The 19,387-nt window shown below is 40.1% G+C and overlaps 1 protein-coding gene across 1 annotated transcript in view; it reads right to left on the reverse strand.

Moving 5' to 3' along the window:
- Positions 1–19,387, reverse strand: part of oca2 (oculocutaneous albinism II) — a 151,012-nt gene that overhangs the window by 44,156 nt on the left and 87,469 nt on the right. The window contains 2 exon segments of the mRNA XM_062038403.1: positions 14,196–14,304; positions 14,475–14,532. Of these exon segments, the coding sequence (XP_061894387.1) occupies positions 14,196–14,304; positions 14,475–14,532 (167 nt within the window).

Below are 19,387 nucleotides of genomic sequence, written 5' to 3' on the forward strand. Positions count from 1 at the left end.
TTAATACCAAATTCCAAAAAATTCCAGGATTTTCCAGAAATCCTGGTTTTCCAAAGCCCTATTGCCACCCTTTTTTCTGGCGACTACTCGTTCCACATTTTTCAACGAATTTCAACCGTTCCACCGTCAAAACATTCCTTTTAATCAGGACAAAAAAAACAAAGTTGTTTTTTGAACTGGAAAAATTTCCGGTTTTCCCGAAATTCCAGGAATTCCGTAATACCGTTTTTCTATTCAACATGTTACTACTTCAACATTTCTCGACCGATTTGAAAAATTCCAACACCACCCATTTCAACTCATTCAGACCATTTAAGTTTTTTGCCATTTTCAAAAAAATTCCCACTTTTCCCGAAATTCCCACATTTTGAGGAAATTGCGAAAATTCTCAGATTTCCCAGAATTCCAGGTTTTCCGGGACATTTTTTCGATTCAAAATGAATTGGCCATTTTTCAAACTTCCACCATTTCCACATTTTTCAACCGATTCAAACCATTTTACCTACAACACATTCCACCATCCTGGAAATTCAAACTACCTTTTTTTCCAAATTCCAAAAAATTCCATGATTTTCCAGAAATCCTGGTTTTCCAAAGACCTATTTTCACCCTTTTTTCTGGCGACTACTCGTTCCATATTTTTCAACGCATTTCAAACGTTCCACTGTCAAAACATTCCTCTTAATCAGGACACACACAAAAAAAAAGTGGTTTTTTGAACTGGAAAAATTTCCGGTTTTCCCGAAATTCCAGGAATTCCGTAAAACCATTTCTCTATTCAACGTGTTACTACTTCAACATTTCTCGACCGATTTGAAAACCTCCAACACCAACCATTTTCAACTCTCTCAGACCATTCAAGTTTTTACCATTTTCAAAAAAATTCCTGCTTTTCCCGAAATTCCCACATTTTGGGGAAAATCACGAAAATTCTCAGATTTCCCAGAATTCCAGGTTTTCTGGGACATTTTTCCCATTCAAAATGAATTGGCCATTTTTCAAACTTCCACCATTTCCACATTTTTCAACCGATTCAAACCATTTTACCTTCAACACATTCCACCATCCTGGAAATTCAAACTACCTTTTTTTCCAAATTCCAAAAAATTCCAGGATTTTCCAGAAATCCTGGTTTTCCAAAGACCTATTTTCACCCTTTTTTCTGGCGACTACTCGTTCCACACTTTTCAACGAATTTCAACCGTTCCACCGTCAAAACATTCCTCTTAATCAGGACAACAACAAAAAAAGTTGTTTTTTGAACTGGAAAAATTTCCGGTTTTCCCGAAATTCCAGGAATTCCGTAATACCATTTCTCTATTCAACATGTTACTACTTCAACATTTCTCGACCGATTTGAAAAACTCCAACACCGACCATTTCAACTCATTCAGACCATTCAAGTTTTTTACCATTTTCAAAAAAATTCCCGCTTTTCCCGAAATTCCCACATTTTGGGGAAAGTCCGAAAATTCTCAGATTTCCCAGAATTCCAGGTTTTCCGGGACATTTTTCCCCTTCAAAATGAATTGGCCATTTTTCAAACTTCCACCATTTCCACATTTTTCAACCGATTCAAACCATTTTACATTCAACACATTCCACCATCCTGGAAATTCAAACTACCTTTTTTTCCAAATTCCAAAAAATTCCAGGATTTTCCAGAATTCCTGGTTTTCCAGAGACCTATTTCCACCCTTTTTTCTGGCGACTGCTCGTTCCACATTTTTCAACGCATTTCAACCGTTCCACCGTCAAAACATTCCTCTTAATCAGGACAAAAAAAAACCAAGTTGTTTTTTGAACTGGAACAATTTCCGGTTTTCCCAAAATTCCATAATACCATTTCTCTATTCAACATGTTACTACTTCAACATTTCTCGACCGATTTGAAAAATTCCAACACCACCCATTTCAACTCATTCAGACCATTCAAGTTTTTCACCATTTTCCATAAAATTCCCGCTTTTCCTGAAATTCCCACATTTTTGGGAAATTCCAAAAATTCTCAGATTTCCCAGAATTCCAGGTTTTCCGGGACATTTTTCCCATTCAAAATGAATTGGCCATTTTTCTAACTTCCACCATTTCCAAATTTTTCAACCGATTCAAACCATTTTACCTTCAACACATTCCACCACCCTGGAAATTCAAACTACCTTTTTTTCCAAATTCCAAAAAATTCCAGGATTTTCTGGAATTCCTGGTTTTCCAAAGCCCTATTTCCACCCTTTTTTCTGGCGACTACGCGTTCCACATTCTTCAACGCATTTCAACCGTTCCACCATCAAAACATTCCTTTTAATCAGGACAAAATAAAAAACAAGTTGTTTTTTGAACTGGAAAAATTTCCGGTTTTCCCGAAATTCCGTAATACCATTTCTCTATTCAACATGTTACTACTTCAACATTTCTCGACCGATTTGAAAAATTCCAACACCACCCATTTCAACTCATTCAGACCATTCAAGTTTTTCACCATTTTCCATAAAATTCCCGCTTTTCCTGAAATTCCCACATTTTTGGGAAATTCCAAAAATTCTCAGATTTCCCAGAATTCCAGGTTTTCCGGGACATTTTTCCCATTCAAAATGAATTGGCCATTTTTCTAACTTCCACCATTTCCAAATTTTTCAACCGATTCAAACCATTTTACCTTCAACACATTCCACCACCCTGGAAATTCAAACTACCTTTTTTTCCAAATTCCAAAAAATTCCAGGATTTTCTGGAATTCCTGGTTTTCCAAAGCCCTATTTCCACCCTTTTTTCTGGCGACTACGCGTTCCACATTCTTCAACGCATTTCAACCGTTCCACCATCAAAACATTCCTTTTAATCAGGACAAAATAAAAAACAAGTTGTTTTTTGAACTGGAAAAATTTCCGGTTTTCCTGAAATTCCGTAATACCATTTCTCTATTCAACATGTTACTACTTCAACATTTCTCGACCGATTTGAAAAATTCCAACACCAACCATTTCAACTCATTCAGACCATTCAAGTTTTTCACCATTTTCCATAAAATTCCCGCTTTTCCTGAAATTCCCACATTTTTGGGAAATTCCAAAAATTCTCAGATTTCCCAGAATTCCAGGTTTTCCGGGACATTTTTTCGATTCAAAATGAATTGGCCATTTTTCAAACTTCCACATTTTTCAACTGATTCAAAGCATTTTACCTACAACACATTCTACCATCCTGGAAATCCAAACACCTTTTTTCCAAATTCAAAAAAATTCCAGGATGTTCCAGAATTCCTGGTTTTCCAAAGCCCAGGTTGTCCTAATGGATTCATATTTCAACAAAAACTTTCAGGTACCATAAATGCCTAGAAAGTCACTTTTTTGCCACACTTCTTCCAATTTTTAACTAAAGATTGACCAATATGTGGCATTTTAGAAGTACAGTGTTACCTTGTTTAACGCTGGGGTTATGCTCCAAAAAAATACCCACTTCAAGAGAAATCCGTGTAGTAGAAGTTGATTTTTTTCCCCGGTTTTTGATGTGTTTTCGTTCATTATATATTTCTTTCATTAAGGATTTTTTTTTTCCATTTACTGTGCATGTTTTTTCGTTTACAAGTTGTAGTTTTTATTCATCAGGGTTTTTCCTGCGGTCAAACACAAAGCTAATTTTGTGCCGCCACCAACCATTGGGTGGTAACACCATTTTCTGGTCTTCCCGTTTCGTGGTTACAATGTTTTGTAATTGCGGCGTTTTGCCGTCAGTGTTTTGAGATCTTGCCGTTTCGTGTTATCCCCCTTTTGTGTTATGCTGTTTTGTGGTTACAATGTTTTGCGTTATGTTTATGGTTATAATTGTTCGTGGTTGCAACTCTTCCTGGTTACGATATTCATTGGGCACAACATTTCGTGGTTAGGACATTTCGTGGTTACGATGCACTCCCATAAATTATTGATGGTTTGAACAAGTAAAATAAGAACAAATAACTTGCACGTGGTGGAAGAATACTATCAAAACACTGAGGAACGACAGCGTCATTTTTGCTCTTTTTTTACTTTTTCACGTCATGATGCCTCCCAAGTGTGAGGGCAGAATCTGGCGGTGTGTCAAAGAAAAGGAAAGTGAAACTAAAGTGACATTAGACATAGTAAAACGTTAAGAAAGTGTAGAAACCAACATTGGTTGGATGCTTGCTCAGAGCTGCTTATAATCTGGTATTTGTACGTCAAAATTAAAATGCTGATTTAAAAACAGCGTAAAGCTCTGGCTGTGTTGATTGAGCGATTGATGTCCCTCTGCAGCAGCTACGTATTTTAACTGCAGTTGCAGCGTTGCACCACTGTAGAGGCGCTATATCGACAGCAGTGCACTGGAAAGACCTGAAGCAACTATCGGAGAAGAAACAGATCGAATCGTGTTTTTTCCCGCTACTTGGTGCATAACGTTGACCGCCGTAACAAGTGGATTTCTGCCATACGGAGCATGATACGGAACACTCCAGACTGTGCTGTGAACATTTTGTCTCTGGTAAGTGAACACAGCTCGCAGTGTTAGCTTTGTTTCCAACCTTTTCTGACTAATTACAATAGATCGATTGATTGAAACATTTATTAGAAGTTTGCTTAGGATCAGGTAGGAGTTTCATGACGGTACAGATTGACTGGTACAAGGTCAACTAAAAGGAGTTACCCCAAGAAAGCATTACAAGCATGTGGTGTTTATTTAAGAAAAAGTTTCCTCCGTGTCAGAGTAACGTTTATGTTTTTTAGCGTTGCAGATATGGCAGGCAAAATCCGTCACTACTTTGAAAAGCGATCTCGCGAGGAGGGAAGTCAAGAGTCCAGGTGAAACAGAGCAGAGAAATGAACGTAACAGGCAGTTAAAATGTAATCATTGGTTGATGACATGTGGACATTTTTGTCCACAGATTGCTTGAAGGCTACTTCAAAATAATCTATGACTGTCTCAAGCAAAAGTGGCCCCACCACACAAGCTATGAGCCCATCATTCTCTTATGCAAGCGCATAGGCCACAGGTGTCAAACTCAAGGCCGGAGGGCCAGATCTGGCCCGCGACACTTTATCTGGCCCGAAAACACCTGGAAATAATATGTGTCAATAAAGTACTTAATATTTTCTCACTAAATGTAATGGATTTTTTTTCATTTTGACAGAAAAAAATATATGTACTGCTTGAAATTGTATGCCTTTTAAACTTTAACAGTGTCCATTAATGCAACAAATATTTAAAGTTAAAGTTAAAGTACCAATGATTGTCACACACACACTAAGTGTGGCGAAATTATTCTCTGCATTTGACCCATCACCCTTGATCACCCCCTGGGAGGTGAGAGGAGCAGTGGGCAGCAGCGGTGGCCGCGCCCGGGAATAATTTTTGGTGATTTAACCCCCAATTCCAAACGTTGATGCTGAGTGCCAAGCAGGGAGGTAATGGCTCCCATTTTTATAGTCTTTGGTATGACTCGGCCAGGGTTGGAACTCACAACCTACCGATCTCAGGGCGGACACTCTAACCACAAAACAGTATATTATCATACTTCCCAAACATTTTTTGTCTAAATAAAAATAAATACTTAATATAGTATAATATTGAATAGCCGCAGGGGCGCTAATTAATTTAAAACCTCTTCTCACTCCTGCGCTTACCAAAAGCATGCGAATGGGCAAGCATGCGCTAATTATTTTAAAACCTCTTCTCACTCCGGCGCTTACCTTATCATGAAAAGCACATTTAATTAAAAAAAACGTTATTATGGTCTTACTTTTACTTATAAATGATGTCCATGTGCAGCTGCTTCTGATCAAAGGGAGTCTTCCTTATCTTTCTTCAGTTTTAAAAGGCTCTGGAGATATCCCTTTAATTATTACCTCCTGCTTCGATTGAAAGTCCAGTTTAGAAAACTGTTTTATTTTAGATATGTAATCCTCCATGGTAAAAGTGCAAGCAAACGATCGCTGCTCACGCTTGCTGCTTGTTGTCTTCTTCTGCAGCACCGGTCTTCTGCAGTACTGGTAGTCGCAAGAAGGATCACTAGCGCCCTCTACCACCAGGAGGCGGGAATCATTTAGTGACTCATATTTGACCCGGCGGAAGTGCCAAGCATGCGATAATTATTTTGCGAAACGAGTTTGACCCGGCTGTAATTCTAGGCAGGCAAATACTATATACAGGGCGGCAATTCAAGGAAATACGGTAAATATCTGCTTGACTTATGATTCTACAGCAAACTACCCATCAAATTAATAAAAATGACAATAAATGTTACAGTGTTTTTCACAGCATATTACTGTAAATTGAAAAAAAAAAAAAAAAATTAGCGTAAAAATTCTGGCGCATGGTCAGGATTGTACCACCTCTGATTCAATTTGAGCCAGGAACAACCCGGTTGACTACAATGGCGGACGCACGCACATTTTCAGGACTTATGCAGGTCCCAAATACACATCAGCAGGTACCAGAAGGTCAGAAAAGTTGGTTTTGCATAATATTGCCAAACAAAACACCAGATAATATATCTCCTAATAGGTGCCACTTTAGGATCCTTACACACACACCATAATAGTACCGTATGTCCCGTCATCAGTGTGTGAATGTGTGTGTGAATGGGTGAATGTGGAGATAGTGTCAAAGCGCTTTGAGTTCCTTAGAAAGGTAGAAAAGCGCTATACAAGTACAACCCATTTACCATTTTTATGTTGAAGCACAGTACGTCTGACTACTGTAGCCATAATGCTCCGACAATCCTTTAAGCGGTGTGTCTTCGTAGCTTACCAAAGTCGTGCTAAAAAATGTTGACAGATTTTTGAGAGCTGTGTGTAATGTTCTATATTCTCAATGAAACATGAACGTTTTAGTCTTGCTTGCTTCATTTATTGAACAGGGGGCGTCATCCTGCAGTCCAGACAATCCCTTATGTGTGTACTGGTCACATTTATCATTACACCATGTAGGCCTTCGATAAGTCAATTAAAGGCCTACTGAAATTTATTTTTTTTAATTTAAACTGGGATATGGCAATATCATTTCGCGATATTGCCATATTTTTGCTGAAAGGATTTAGTAGAGAACATCGACGATAAAGTTCGCAACTTTTGGTCGCTGATAAAAAAGCCTTGCCTGTACCGGAAGTAGCGTGACGTCGAAGGTTGAAGGGCTCCTCACATTTCCCCATTGTTTACACCAGCAGTGAGAGCGATTCGGACCGGGAAAGCGACGATTACCCCATTAATTTGAGCCAGGATGAAAGATTCGTGGATGAGGAACGTGAGAGTGAAGGACTAGAGCGCAGCAGCTGCAGGACGTATCTTTTTTCGCTCTGACCGTAACGTAGGTACAAGCTGGCTCATTGGATTCCACACTTTCTCCTTTTTCTATTGTGGATCACAGATTTGTATTTTAAACCACCTCGGATACTATATCCTCTTGAAAATGAGAGTCGAGAACGCAAAATGGACATTCACAGTGACTTTTATCTCCACGACAATACATCGGTGAAACACTTTAGCTACGGAGCTAACGTGATAGCATTGTGCTTAAATGCAGATAGAAACAAAATAAATAAGCTCCTGACTGGAAGGATAGACAGAAGATCAACAATACTACTATCAGGAGACAACGAACCAAACACTGGACCTGTAACTAAACAGTAAATGCCGTGCCGCCTGTCGAAGCCTAGCAATGCTGTTGCTAACGACGCCATTGAAGCTAACTTAGCTACGGGACCTCGTCAGAGCTATGATAAAAACATTAGCGCTCCACCTACGCCAGCCCTCATCTGCTCATCAACACCCGTGCTCACCTGCGTTCCAGCGATCGACGGCGCGACGAAGGACTTCACCCAATCATCGATGCGGTCGGCGGCTAGTAGGGTTGTGAACGATAAACCGATGCGACCGAGTATTCGATTCAACAAGTGAGCGATTAGATTGCATCGGTAGCAGACTCCTCAATCAATGCGAATAATCCATGAATTCCTAGCTGAATCGGTTATAGAGTCATGGATCGGTTATCGCGAGACTTTGCATGGGTTGGCTAGAATACAATATGCGTCAGCGTCTCTAAAACAACGCGAGAGCTGAAGCTACTCGCCAAACGCGGTAGCCGCCTAGCTGGTATTAGCACGAGTGATAAACAAGAGACAACACGGAAAATGAATGTGGAGAACGAAAGCGTCAGTCTGACCGAAGGTGATAATGTAATGAGAAAGATTTTCAACGCATCGGGGAGACAGAAATCCAAACTGTGGAAAGTTTTTGGGTTTTATAAGAAGGAAGGGAAGCTCGACAGAAGCCATGCTATTTGTAAATTGTGTCGAGCATCGTTGACGTACACATGTATTTATTTTCTCTATTCTTTTACACAAAGCACTTGTCACTGTGCTCATTGTTGCCACATTTTGAGATGTGTTATAGGTGTGTAACTTGTTTACATTGCAATGTTGCACCTTTGTTGCCTACCTCTAGTGTTTATTGTTACCTACCTCTAGTGTTCAAAACACTATATGCTCAGGTTGAAATATTGAATCTTTGTTACCTACCTCTAGTGTTCAAAGCTATGCTCAGGCTGAAATATTGCACTTTGTTGTTACTATTCTGTGCTACTTTTACCTCTGGAGTTCCCATCCTACAATTCAGCCAGACTTTTTTTGGTCCATGTCTAAAAATAAATACATTGACATGTGATTTTGTTGTTCTGTTTTTTTTGCCAGTGCCATAAAGCCACAATGCTTGGGGATTTGGAGTCTTGAATATTAACCGTCAAATCGAATCGTATCGTTCGGAATCGAATCGGTCTGTAATAAAAGGATATCGTTTTTGAATCGAATCGTAACCTGTGTATCTAGATGCATATCGAATCGTTTATCAGAGAGAGATGTGCAACCCTAGCAGCTAGCGTCGGATAGCGCGTCTGCTATCCAAGTCAAAGTCCTCCTGGTTGTGTTGCTGCAGCCAGCCGCTAATACACCGATCCCACCTACAGCTTTCTTCTTTGTAGTCTCCATTGTTCATTAAACAAATTGCAAAAGATTCACCAACACAGATGTCCAGAATACTGTGGAATTTTGCGATGAAAACAGAGCTGTTTGTATTGGGATACAATGTGTCCCAATACTTCCGTTTCAACCATTGACGTCACGCGCATACGTCATCATACCGAGACGTTTTCAACCGGATATTTCCCGTGAAATTTAAAATTGCACTTTATAAGTTAACCCGGCCGTATTGGCATGTGTTGCAATGTTAAGATTTCATCATTGATATATAAACTATCAGACTGCGTGGTCGCTAGTAGTGGCTTTCAGTAGGCCTTTAACTGTTGATGAATGAAAATTAAGTCGGTAAGTTTTCTAGCGTCGATAAATGGCCATATGCATTCTTCAAGAGCGGTCACACTTTTAGCGGCTACGCGCATTTGCACCATAGCGGAATGAAAAGAAGGGGGTGAATTATCTTGTCCTCATTAAGGTCTTTCAACCTTTGTGTGGCGAGGCGGGAACGCTGGCCTGCCAGCCTCACACAGCACAACTAGTTAGCATGGAGCAGCTAACATGGACAAAATGAACAAATGCCACTGCACCATTGTGGGAATATTTCAGTTCAAACCTTTGGAACAAGATGAGACTATCAATACTGAGAAGCCAGTTTGCCAAATGTGCTCCAACAACGCCCACTTGAAACACCACCACTCGACAGTCCACGCTCACTTCAAGCCAGGTCAGCGCTAACAAAACAGTGCAAAATGGTGTGTGTTCATAGAACGTGTGGTTAAACACATTGCCAAAAACATGCTGACATTTAAAACTGTTGAAAAAGTAGCATTTCTAAAAGTGCTGCAAACCTTTGACAGACATTTGTCATGTCGGTGTTCCGCACTCGGAATCTGACAGATTTAAGATTTTTTTCATATAAGCTGTTAATCCATCCGCTCATAATGTAGTGTTTTATTAAGAAGACCCTAACTTAAATGTCAGTTAAGTAATGTACAACTCGACCTCTGCCTACATGTTCAAGATTGAAGTGCAACTTTGTTTGTCAATAATTTATTTAGCCATTCCTAGTCGAACCTCGGATTCAGGAGGAACAGTGTGGTTTTCGTCCTGGTCGTGGAACTGTGGACCAGCTCTATACTCTCGACAGGGTCCTTGAGGGTGCATGGGAGTTTGCCCAACCAGTCTACATGTGCTTTGTGGACTTGGAGAAGGCATTCAACCGTGTCCCTCGGGAAGTCCTGTGGGGAGTGCTCAGAGAGTATGGGGTATCGGACTGTCTGATTGTGGCGGTCCGCTCCCTGTATGATCCGTGTCAGAGCTTGGTCCACATTGCCGGCAGTAAGTCGGACACGTTTCCAGTGAGGGTTGGACTCCGCCAAGGCTGCCCTTTGTCACAGATTCTGTTCCTAACTTTTATGGACAGAATTTCTAGGCGCAGTCAAGGCGTTCAGGGGATCTGGTTTGGTGGCTGCAGGATTAGGTCTCTGCTTTTTGCAGATGATGTGGTCCTGATGGCTTCATCTGGCCAGGATCTTCAGCTCTCACTGGATCGGTTCGCAGCTGAGTGTGAAGCGACTGGGATGAGAATCAGCATCTCCAATTCCGAGTCCATGGATCTCGCCCGGAAAAGGGTGGAGTGCCATCTCCGGGTTGGGGAGGAGACCCTGCCCCAAGTGGAGGAGTTCAAGTACCTCAGAGTCTTGTTCACGAGTGAGGGAAGAGTGGATCGTGAGATCGACAGGCGGATCGGTGCGGCGTCTTCAGTAATGCGGACGTTGTATCGATCCGTTGTGGTGAAGAAGGAGCTGAGCCGGAAGGCAAAGCTCTCAATTTACCGGTCGATCTACGTTGCCATCCTCACCTATGGTCATGAGCTTTGGGTCAAGAGCGAAAGGACAAGATCACGGGTACAAGCGGCCGAAATGAGTTTCCTCCACCGGGTGGCGGGGCTCTCCCTTAAAGATAGGGTGAGAAGCTCTGCCATCCGGGGGGAGTTCAAAGTAAAGCCGCTGCTCCTCCACATCAAGAGGAGCCAGATGAGGTGGTTCGGGCATCTGGTCAGGATGCCACCCGAACGCCTCCCTAGAGAGGTGTCTAGGGCACGTGCGACCGGTAGGAGGACACGGGGAAGACCCAGGACACGTTGGGAAGACCATGTCTCCCGGCTGGCCTGGGAACGCCATAGGCTGCTGCCCCCGCGACCCAACCTCGAATAAGCGGAAGAAGATGGATGGATGGATTCCTTAAAATATCTTATTGCTTTTGGTAGGGTGATTTTTATTCAGGTGCAACATTTTGCTAACAGACAGTCTCTTTTAAAGTTATTTGTTTGTGCTATTTAACTTGAAGATTTAAACGTTTTCATTCCAATTACAATGTTAAAATACACGAGAAATACAAGTCTATTGCGTTTGAAAGGATATACATGCATTAATATTATTATGTATTATCATTACATCAACAGTTAATTCGGTCTCATAACTATAATAAAGTAATAATACCATTTATCGGCAATAACTGGTAGGTCTTTCTTTTACACCTGTTGGGAGTGCATTCCACATTGATGTGGCATAGAAAGAGAATGAGTTAAGACCTTTTTTAGATCGGAATCTGGGTTTAACGTGGTTAGTGGAGCTCCCCCTTGTGTGGTGGTTATGGCGGTCATTTACGTTAAGGAAGTAGTTTGACATGTACTTTGGTTTCAGGGAGATGTAGTGGATTTTATAGACTAGGCTCAGTGCAAGTTGTTTTACTCTGTCCTCCACCCTGAGCCAGCCCACTTTGGAGAAGTGGGTAGGAGTGAGGTGTGATCTGGGGTGGAGGTCTAAAAGTAACCTGACTAGCTTGTTCTGGGATGTTTGGAGTCTAGATTTGAGGGTTTTGGAGGTGCTAAGGTACCAGGAGGTGCATGCGTAGTCGAAAAAGGGTTGAACGAGAGTTCCTGCCAGAATCCTCATGGTCCTTTTGTTGACCAGAGGAGATTCTGTAGAGAAATCTCGTTCGTTGGTTGACCTTTTTGATTACCTTGGTTGCCATTTTATCACAGGAAAGATTAACCTCTAGAATGGAACCTAGGTAGGTGACCTCATCTTTCCTGGTGATAACAATGTCACCCACTTTTATAGTGAAGTCATTGACTCTCTTAAGGTTGATGTGGGACCCAAACAGGATGGATTCTGTTTTACCCAAGTGTATGGATAGCTTGTTGTCAGCGAGCCAGGTGCAAGTTCTACAGAGTTCAGCACTGAGGATTTTCTCCACCTGTGACTTGTCCTTGCCGGATACCAGCATGGCCGAGTCATCCGCAAACAAGAACAATTCACAGTCGCATGCCGATGACATGTCGTTTATGTATATTAGGAACAGTAAAGGCCCTAATATACTGCCTTGGGGGACTCCACAGCTCACAGAGAGGGGGGGGGGGACACGGTGCCGTTCACCTCTACCACCTGCTCCCTCCCCTCCAAGTAAGACTGCATTCAGCTCCAAGAGGTTTTGTTAAATCCGATTGCTCTGAGCTTATCCAACAGTATAGCGTGGTTAACGGTGTCAAAGGCCTTCTGAAGGTCCAGCATGACCATGCCACAGTATTTGCCCGCGTCCACCTCATGTTTGATGTGGTCGGTCAGATAGAGAAGGCATGTGTCAGTGGAGTGGTTAGTTCTGAAGCCGAATTGGAATTTGTACATGAGTTTATTAGTGGCAAGGTAACTATCGACCTGTTCATAAACTATTTTTTCCATTACTTTCGAGATGGAACTGAGAATAGAAACAGGTTGGTAGTTGCCAGGTTCTGATTTGCTTCCTTTTTTAAAGAGGGGAGTTACTCTTGCTATCTTGAAATCTTTTGGTACTTGGCCTTGAGTAATTGAGAGGTTTATTATGTGCGTGATGATTGGGGAAATGGTGGTGGCAGAGTCCCTGAGGAAACTGGAGGGGATATTGTCAAGGCCGGTGGCCTTGTTTGGGTGGAGCGCGCTCAATTTTTTAAGCACCTCGTCAGCTGATACCATTTCTAATTTGAAATCATCGTTGGATACTCCTAGCTTTCTGTAGAAGGCTTTAATGTGTTCTACACCAAAGCGATCAGAGTGGTGGGACAGCTTGTTGACTAGAGTTGTGGCTATGCTGGTGAAAAAGGTGTTAAGTCTGCTTACTACCTCCATTTTGTCTGTAATGAGGGAGTCACCCTCCTTGATGTTGATGTTGGTGAGTCTGGTTTTTAGTTTCTGGCTGCAACCAGGAAGCTGGTTGTTGAGGATTTTCCAGAGTTCACACGGCTTATTTGTGTTTTCCTCTATTTTGTCGGTAATGTAATTTTTTTTAAAGGATTTAGTCAGGTTGGTTGTCTTGTTTCTTAATTTATTGCATTGCTTTTTGAGTGTTGAAAAGAGTGATTTGAGGTTATTATTGGGTTGTTTATCTACTTCAGTTTTACACTTTTGTTATTCTGAGTATTTTCTGTCTCTGTCTTTTATGGCAGCTAATAGGTCCGGATTCATCCATGGTTCAGAGCGGGCTTTGATCCTGACTGTTTTCACGGGAGCCATGTCATTTAGTATCGTTAGGAACGCTGTTTTGGGACATGTAAGCAAATATTAACATTGCTGTATGTATACTTTTGACCCATCAGATTTGGTCACATTTTCAGTAGTCCATAATAAATTCATAAAAGAACCAAACTTTATGAATGTTTTTTGTGACCAACAAGTATGTGCTCCAATCCCTCTATCACAAAAAAATAAGAGTTTTAGAAATAATTGGAAATTCAAGACAGCCATGACATTATGTCCTTCACAAGTGTATGTAAACTTTTGACCATGACTGTATATCATACATGTAGTACATTATATACATACATATCTCCATAGAGCAGTCTTGTGCTCAATGGCAATATTATTATTTCACAAAAAGAAAAGAAAATTGAATTAAGAAAATAAAACTAATTAAACATATCTCAAAAGGATATGGATGGATGGATGGAATATTGCATAGTATTTTTAATGACTTACTTCATTGGCTCCGGTGCGGCTCAAAGTGTTTTTGGTGAGTTATAAATGTGTGAAGAGGTGTAATAATGTGAGGGCTCCACATGCTGCTCAGTCAATCCCAGCTCGCCAGATAATTATTTGCCGAATTGAAATTGCGAGGGCCGCGGAGGTTCTGGTTTCTTAATTACCTGGCAGTGGGCAGGAGGTTGGACGCGACAATTACTCACCCAGTTCCAGATGAATGCTGGGAACGAAGGAGTTGACAAAGAACATGAGTATGACCACGCCGAGGACGGACAGGCACTTCACCAAGAGCACCTTGTCAGTTATTCTGTGCTGTTGGAGAAGAGAAAGAAGGAAAAGAGCCGCGTCAAGAGACAAGGGCGCGTTCTCATCCCGTAACCGACGGCAGCGGAACTCGGATAGACTTCATTATGGAGATAACATCGCCTGCCATAGCTGGCTGCTTTCTGAGGTCAAGCAGGAAGAAAAGAAAGAGAAAATACCTTCTTTTGCAACTCTTGAATGTTTTGCTCCCAGTTCTTGTCCTCTTGGGAAATTTGTCTGCAAAACATATTTCATCTCATGTTGTTAATAGGCAGGATATTGTATTCATTCAGCTATTAATGAACGGATGCGTGCGATACAGTCTCATTATTTGATGGACGAGTAACAAAAAGACAATATTTTGAGCAGTGGTGTCCAAAGTCCAGCGCCTCAGTTAAAGGGGAACTACACTTTGTCGCCTATTTTTTGTATTCTAACATGTAAGTAGATGAGGCAATTCCTGAGGGAATTGCATGTGAATGCTCCAATGCTGAATTTGAACTGAAATCCTGGAATTTTTTTAGAATTGTTGGAGCACACATTTCCCAAACAGGCTGAATATTTGGAATCAGATGAAAAAGTGCAGGAGTTGTGGAACTTTGAAGAATGTCCCATTGATTTCAATGGGAATTTCCCAAAAACTTTGGGAATTTCGGGAAAAGCATGATTTTTTGGGGAAAATGGTGAAAAACTTCAATGGTCTGAAAGAGTTGAAATGGTTGGTGTTCGGATTTTTCAAGTCGGTCGAGAAATGTTGAAGTAGTAACATGTTGAATAGAAAAATGGTATTACAGAATTCCTGGAATTTCGGGAAAACTGGACATTTTTCCAGTTCAAAAAACAACTTGGTTTTTTTGTCCTGATTAAGAGGAATGTTTTGACGGTGGAACGGTTGAAATGCGTTGAAAAATGTGGAAGGGGTAGTCGCCAGAAAAAAGGGTGGAAATAGGGCTTTGGAAAACCAGGAATTCTGGAAAATCCTGGAATTTTTTTTAATTTGGAAAAAAGGTGTTTGGATTTCCAGGATGGTGGAATGTGTTGAAGGTAAAATGGTTTTAATCAGTTGAAAAATGTGGAAATGGTTGAAGTTTGAAAAATGGCCAATTTATTTTGAATGGGAAAAATGTCCCGGAAACCTGGAATTCTGGGAAATCTGAGAATTTTTGGAATTTCCCAAAAATTTGGGAATTTCGGGAAAAGCGGGAATTTTTTTGAAAATGGTGAAGAACCTGAATGGTCTGAATGAGTTGAAATGGTTGGTGTTCGAATTTTTCATGTCGGTCGAGAAATGTTGAAGTAGTAACATGTTGAATAGAAAAATGGTATTACGGAATTCCTGGAATTTCGGGAAAACTGGACATTTTTCCAGTTAAAAAAACAACTTGTTTTTTTTGTCCTGATTAAGAGGAATGTTTTGACGGTGGAACGGTTGAAATGCGTTGAAAAATGTGGAAGGAGTAGTCGCCAGAAAAAAGGGTGGAAATAGGGCTTTGGAAAACCAGGAATTCTGGAAAATCCTGGAATTTTTTTTAATTTGGAAAAAAGGTGTTTGGATTTCCAGGATGGTGGAATGTGTTGAAGGTAAAATGGTTTTAATCAGGGGTACACCCTGGACAAGTCGCCACCTCTTTTTTTTTTTTTTAATCAATGTTTGAATCTCTACATCAACTTCAGATCTGTCCATACAAAGTTGTATTTTATGCCCATTATGTAAGGTAAAACTCAAAAAAACAACATTTTTCTCTAAAAAAGTTTTTCAAAGTAAAATAGTCTATGTGAAGTAATTGGAGCTTTAAATAGGTCAATCATTCATAACACTGATTTTGATTCTTTATTATTTTTTGAGCAAAGACAGTTTCACTAAAATTCTCAGGGATCCAAAAAGGGCCCCACTCATAAAAGTGTTACAAATAAGTCATACATTTTATTTTTTATTCTTTCTTCCTTTCAATATTTAAATATATAGATCAGGGATTCTCAAACGGTGGCACCACTAATGGTACGTGTGCTCCATTTAGTGGTGGGCCAAACAATCAAATATTCAGAGTGTTACTGTTCAAACTGTGTGTAAAAATATTAAATATACATGCCAAATAAACTGCCTTGTTTTTAATAAATATGTAAGCCTACTACTCTACTGTATTTCAATGTTGGTTACTTTGGTGGTACTTGGAGAGTCAAGTGTTTTCTGATGGTACTTTGTGAAAAAAGTGCTCTGGATCAACTTCAGATCTATCCGTTAATTATACATTTGTTTGTTTTATGCCCTTTTTGTCTTGGAAAACTTAGTTTTTAAAGGGCAAAACCACAAAATATCCAATATTTTCTCCCCCAAAATAATTTAAAGTGGAATATTTGATGTGAAGTAGTTCAAGCCTTGAATAGGTCAATAATTCATAACATTGATTTTAATTCATTATTTTTTTGAGCAATGGCAGTTCTAAAGAACAAAACACCCTGTATGGCAGCTTTGTGTTATTAGAGTCACCATTAGAGATGTCCGATAATGGCTTTTTTGCCAATCCGATATTCCGATATTGTCCAATTCTTAATTACCGATTCCGATATCAACCGATACCGATATATACAGTCATGGAATTAACCCATTATTATGCCTACTTTTGTTGTGATGCCCCGCTGGATGCATTAAACAATGTAACAAGGTTTTCCAAAATAAATCAACACAAGTTATGGAAAAAAATGCCAAAATGGCACTGCCATACTTATTATTGAAGTCACAAAGTGCATTATTTTTTTTAACATGCCTCAAAACAGCAGCTTGGAATTTGGGACATGCTCTCCCTGAGAGAGCATGAGGAGGTTGAGGTGGGCGGGGTGGGGGGTGTATATTGTAGCGCCCCGCAAGAGTTAGTGCTGCAAGGGGTTCTGGGTATTTGTTCTGTTGTGTTTATGTTGTGTTACCGTGCGGATGTTCTCCCGAAATGTGTTTGTCATTCTTGTTTGGTGTGGGTTCACAGTGTGGCGCATATTTGTAACAGTGTTAAAGTTGTTTATACGTCCACCCTCAGTGTGACCTGTATGGCTGTTGACCAAGTATGCCTTGCATTGACTTGTGTGTGTGAAAAGCCGTAGATTTTATGTGATTGGGCCGGCACGCAAAGGAAGTGTCTTTAAGGTTTATTGGCGCTCTGTACTTCTCCCTATGTCCGTGTACACAGCGGCGTTTTAAAAAGTCATACATTTTACTTTTTGAAACTGATACCGATAATTTCCGATATTACATTTTAAAGCATTTATCGGCCGATAATATCGACAGTCCGATATTATCGGACATCTCTAATTAATATTATATATTATCATCACATCAACGGTTAATTTGGTTTCATAACTATAATAGTAATAATATCATTTATCGGCAATAACTGGTACGTTACAATGTAATGTCAGGCAAAATTTGTTATCGGCTCAGGTCAAACACCATGTACATAATAATATTGCTTCGAGGTCGGTAAACAGAATTAATCTGTACATTAGACGCACCGGGTTATAAGGCGCACTGTCCATTTTTGAGAAAATGACAGTATATAAGTGCGCCTTAAAGTCAGAAAAATACGGTACCAGGGTTTTTCCTTAACCTAATTGAAAGTGGCGCGCCGCACCTTGAAAATAAGGTTGTTGTGTTTTTTTACTTGAAAACGCATTAAAGTAATATAATATATTGTAGGCCCCAGAAGAAATCATACAATCATAAAAAGTCATAAATTTTACTTTTTGAAACCGATACCGATAATTTCCGATATTACATTTTAAAGCATTTTATCGGCCGATAATATCGGCAGTCCGATATTATCGGACATCTCTAGTCACCATAGCAACTTTTCATCGTTACATTTCACCTGTTTGCTCTTTTTTTCCACTTTTTATGTTTTTTTGGTAAGAGTATTCTTACAATGAGCCACAGGCTGCATGTTAGACACCTCTGATCCAAGTTATGTAGTGTAAATTATTGTAATATCTAATAATATATCTCATTAATAATTAACAAGTGTCTGTAGAATACGTCAGACAATAAAAAAGTATATATATACCGTATTTTTCGGACTATAAGTCGCTCCGGAGTATAAGTCGCACCGGCCGGAAATGCATAATAAAGAAGGAAAAAAACATAAGTCGCACTGGAGTATAAGTCGCATTTTTGGGGTAAATGTATTTGATAAAACCCAACACCAAGAATAGACAATTGAAAGGCAATTTAAAATGTCTAAAGAATAGTGAACAACAGGCTGAATAAGTGTACGTTATATGAGGCATAAATAACCAACTGAGAAGGTGCCTGGTATGTTAACGTAACATATTATGGTAAGAGTCATTCAAATAACTATAACATATAGAACATGCTATACGTTTACCAAACAATCTGTCACTCCTAATCGCTAAATCCCATGAAATCTTACACGTCTGGGGCCGTACTTATCAAGCTTCTTAGAGTGTCATTTTACACTTAAGTCCTGAGAATTTGCGAAATTTAGTCCTACTCTCAAACTTAAGAATAAAAGCTTTTTATCAACGTTCTTAAGTCTAAGAATCACTCCTACTCTCCACGATATTTAAGAGACCTTCAGAGGTGTCTTAAGTGGTTAGGAGTTGCCAGCAGGGGATGGCACTGAGGCGAGAGAGACGTGCGCAAACGTTCAGGGAACGGAACAATGTTTGTTTGTTTTTTATGACGAGCAGCTGATCAAACGGTATCGTTTAGACAGAGCGGATATTATTTTTGTCACAGATTTAATACTTTTCGATTCCTTGTTGATTTCTGCATGTGTCTGCAGTGGGCTAGTATATATAGAGCCACCCACACCAGTTTCAAATTAGTTGCCTAATTAATGAATTGGAAAGAAAATGTTATGACAGTAGCGTATGTGTGTGGCCGTGAGGTGAGTGACGTCAGTGAGTGTGTGGGCGATAGAAGAGAGGGAGCGGTAGCGTGAGTGCCGGCGGGGACTAGTTTGTTTTGTATTATTTTGCAGTTTATTGTCAAAATATACATTCCCATTGTCCACTTAAATATTTCCAAGATATTTCTTTATTCTTAGACAACGGATTCCCTTCCGTGATTGGTCATTTCTATGGA

The sequence above is a fragment of the Entelurus aequoreus genome, linkage group LG27 (genome assembly GCF_033978785.1).
Source record: "Entelurus aequoreus isolate RoL-2023_Sb linkage group LG27, RoL_Eaeq_v1.1, whole genome shotgun sequence".
Taxonomy (NCBI): Eukaryota; Metazoa; Chordata; class Actinopteri; order Syngnathiformes; family Syngnathidae; genus Entelurus; species Entelurus aequoreus.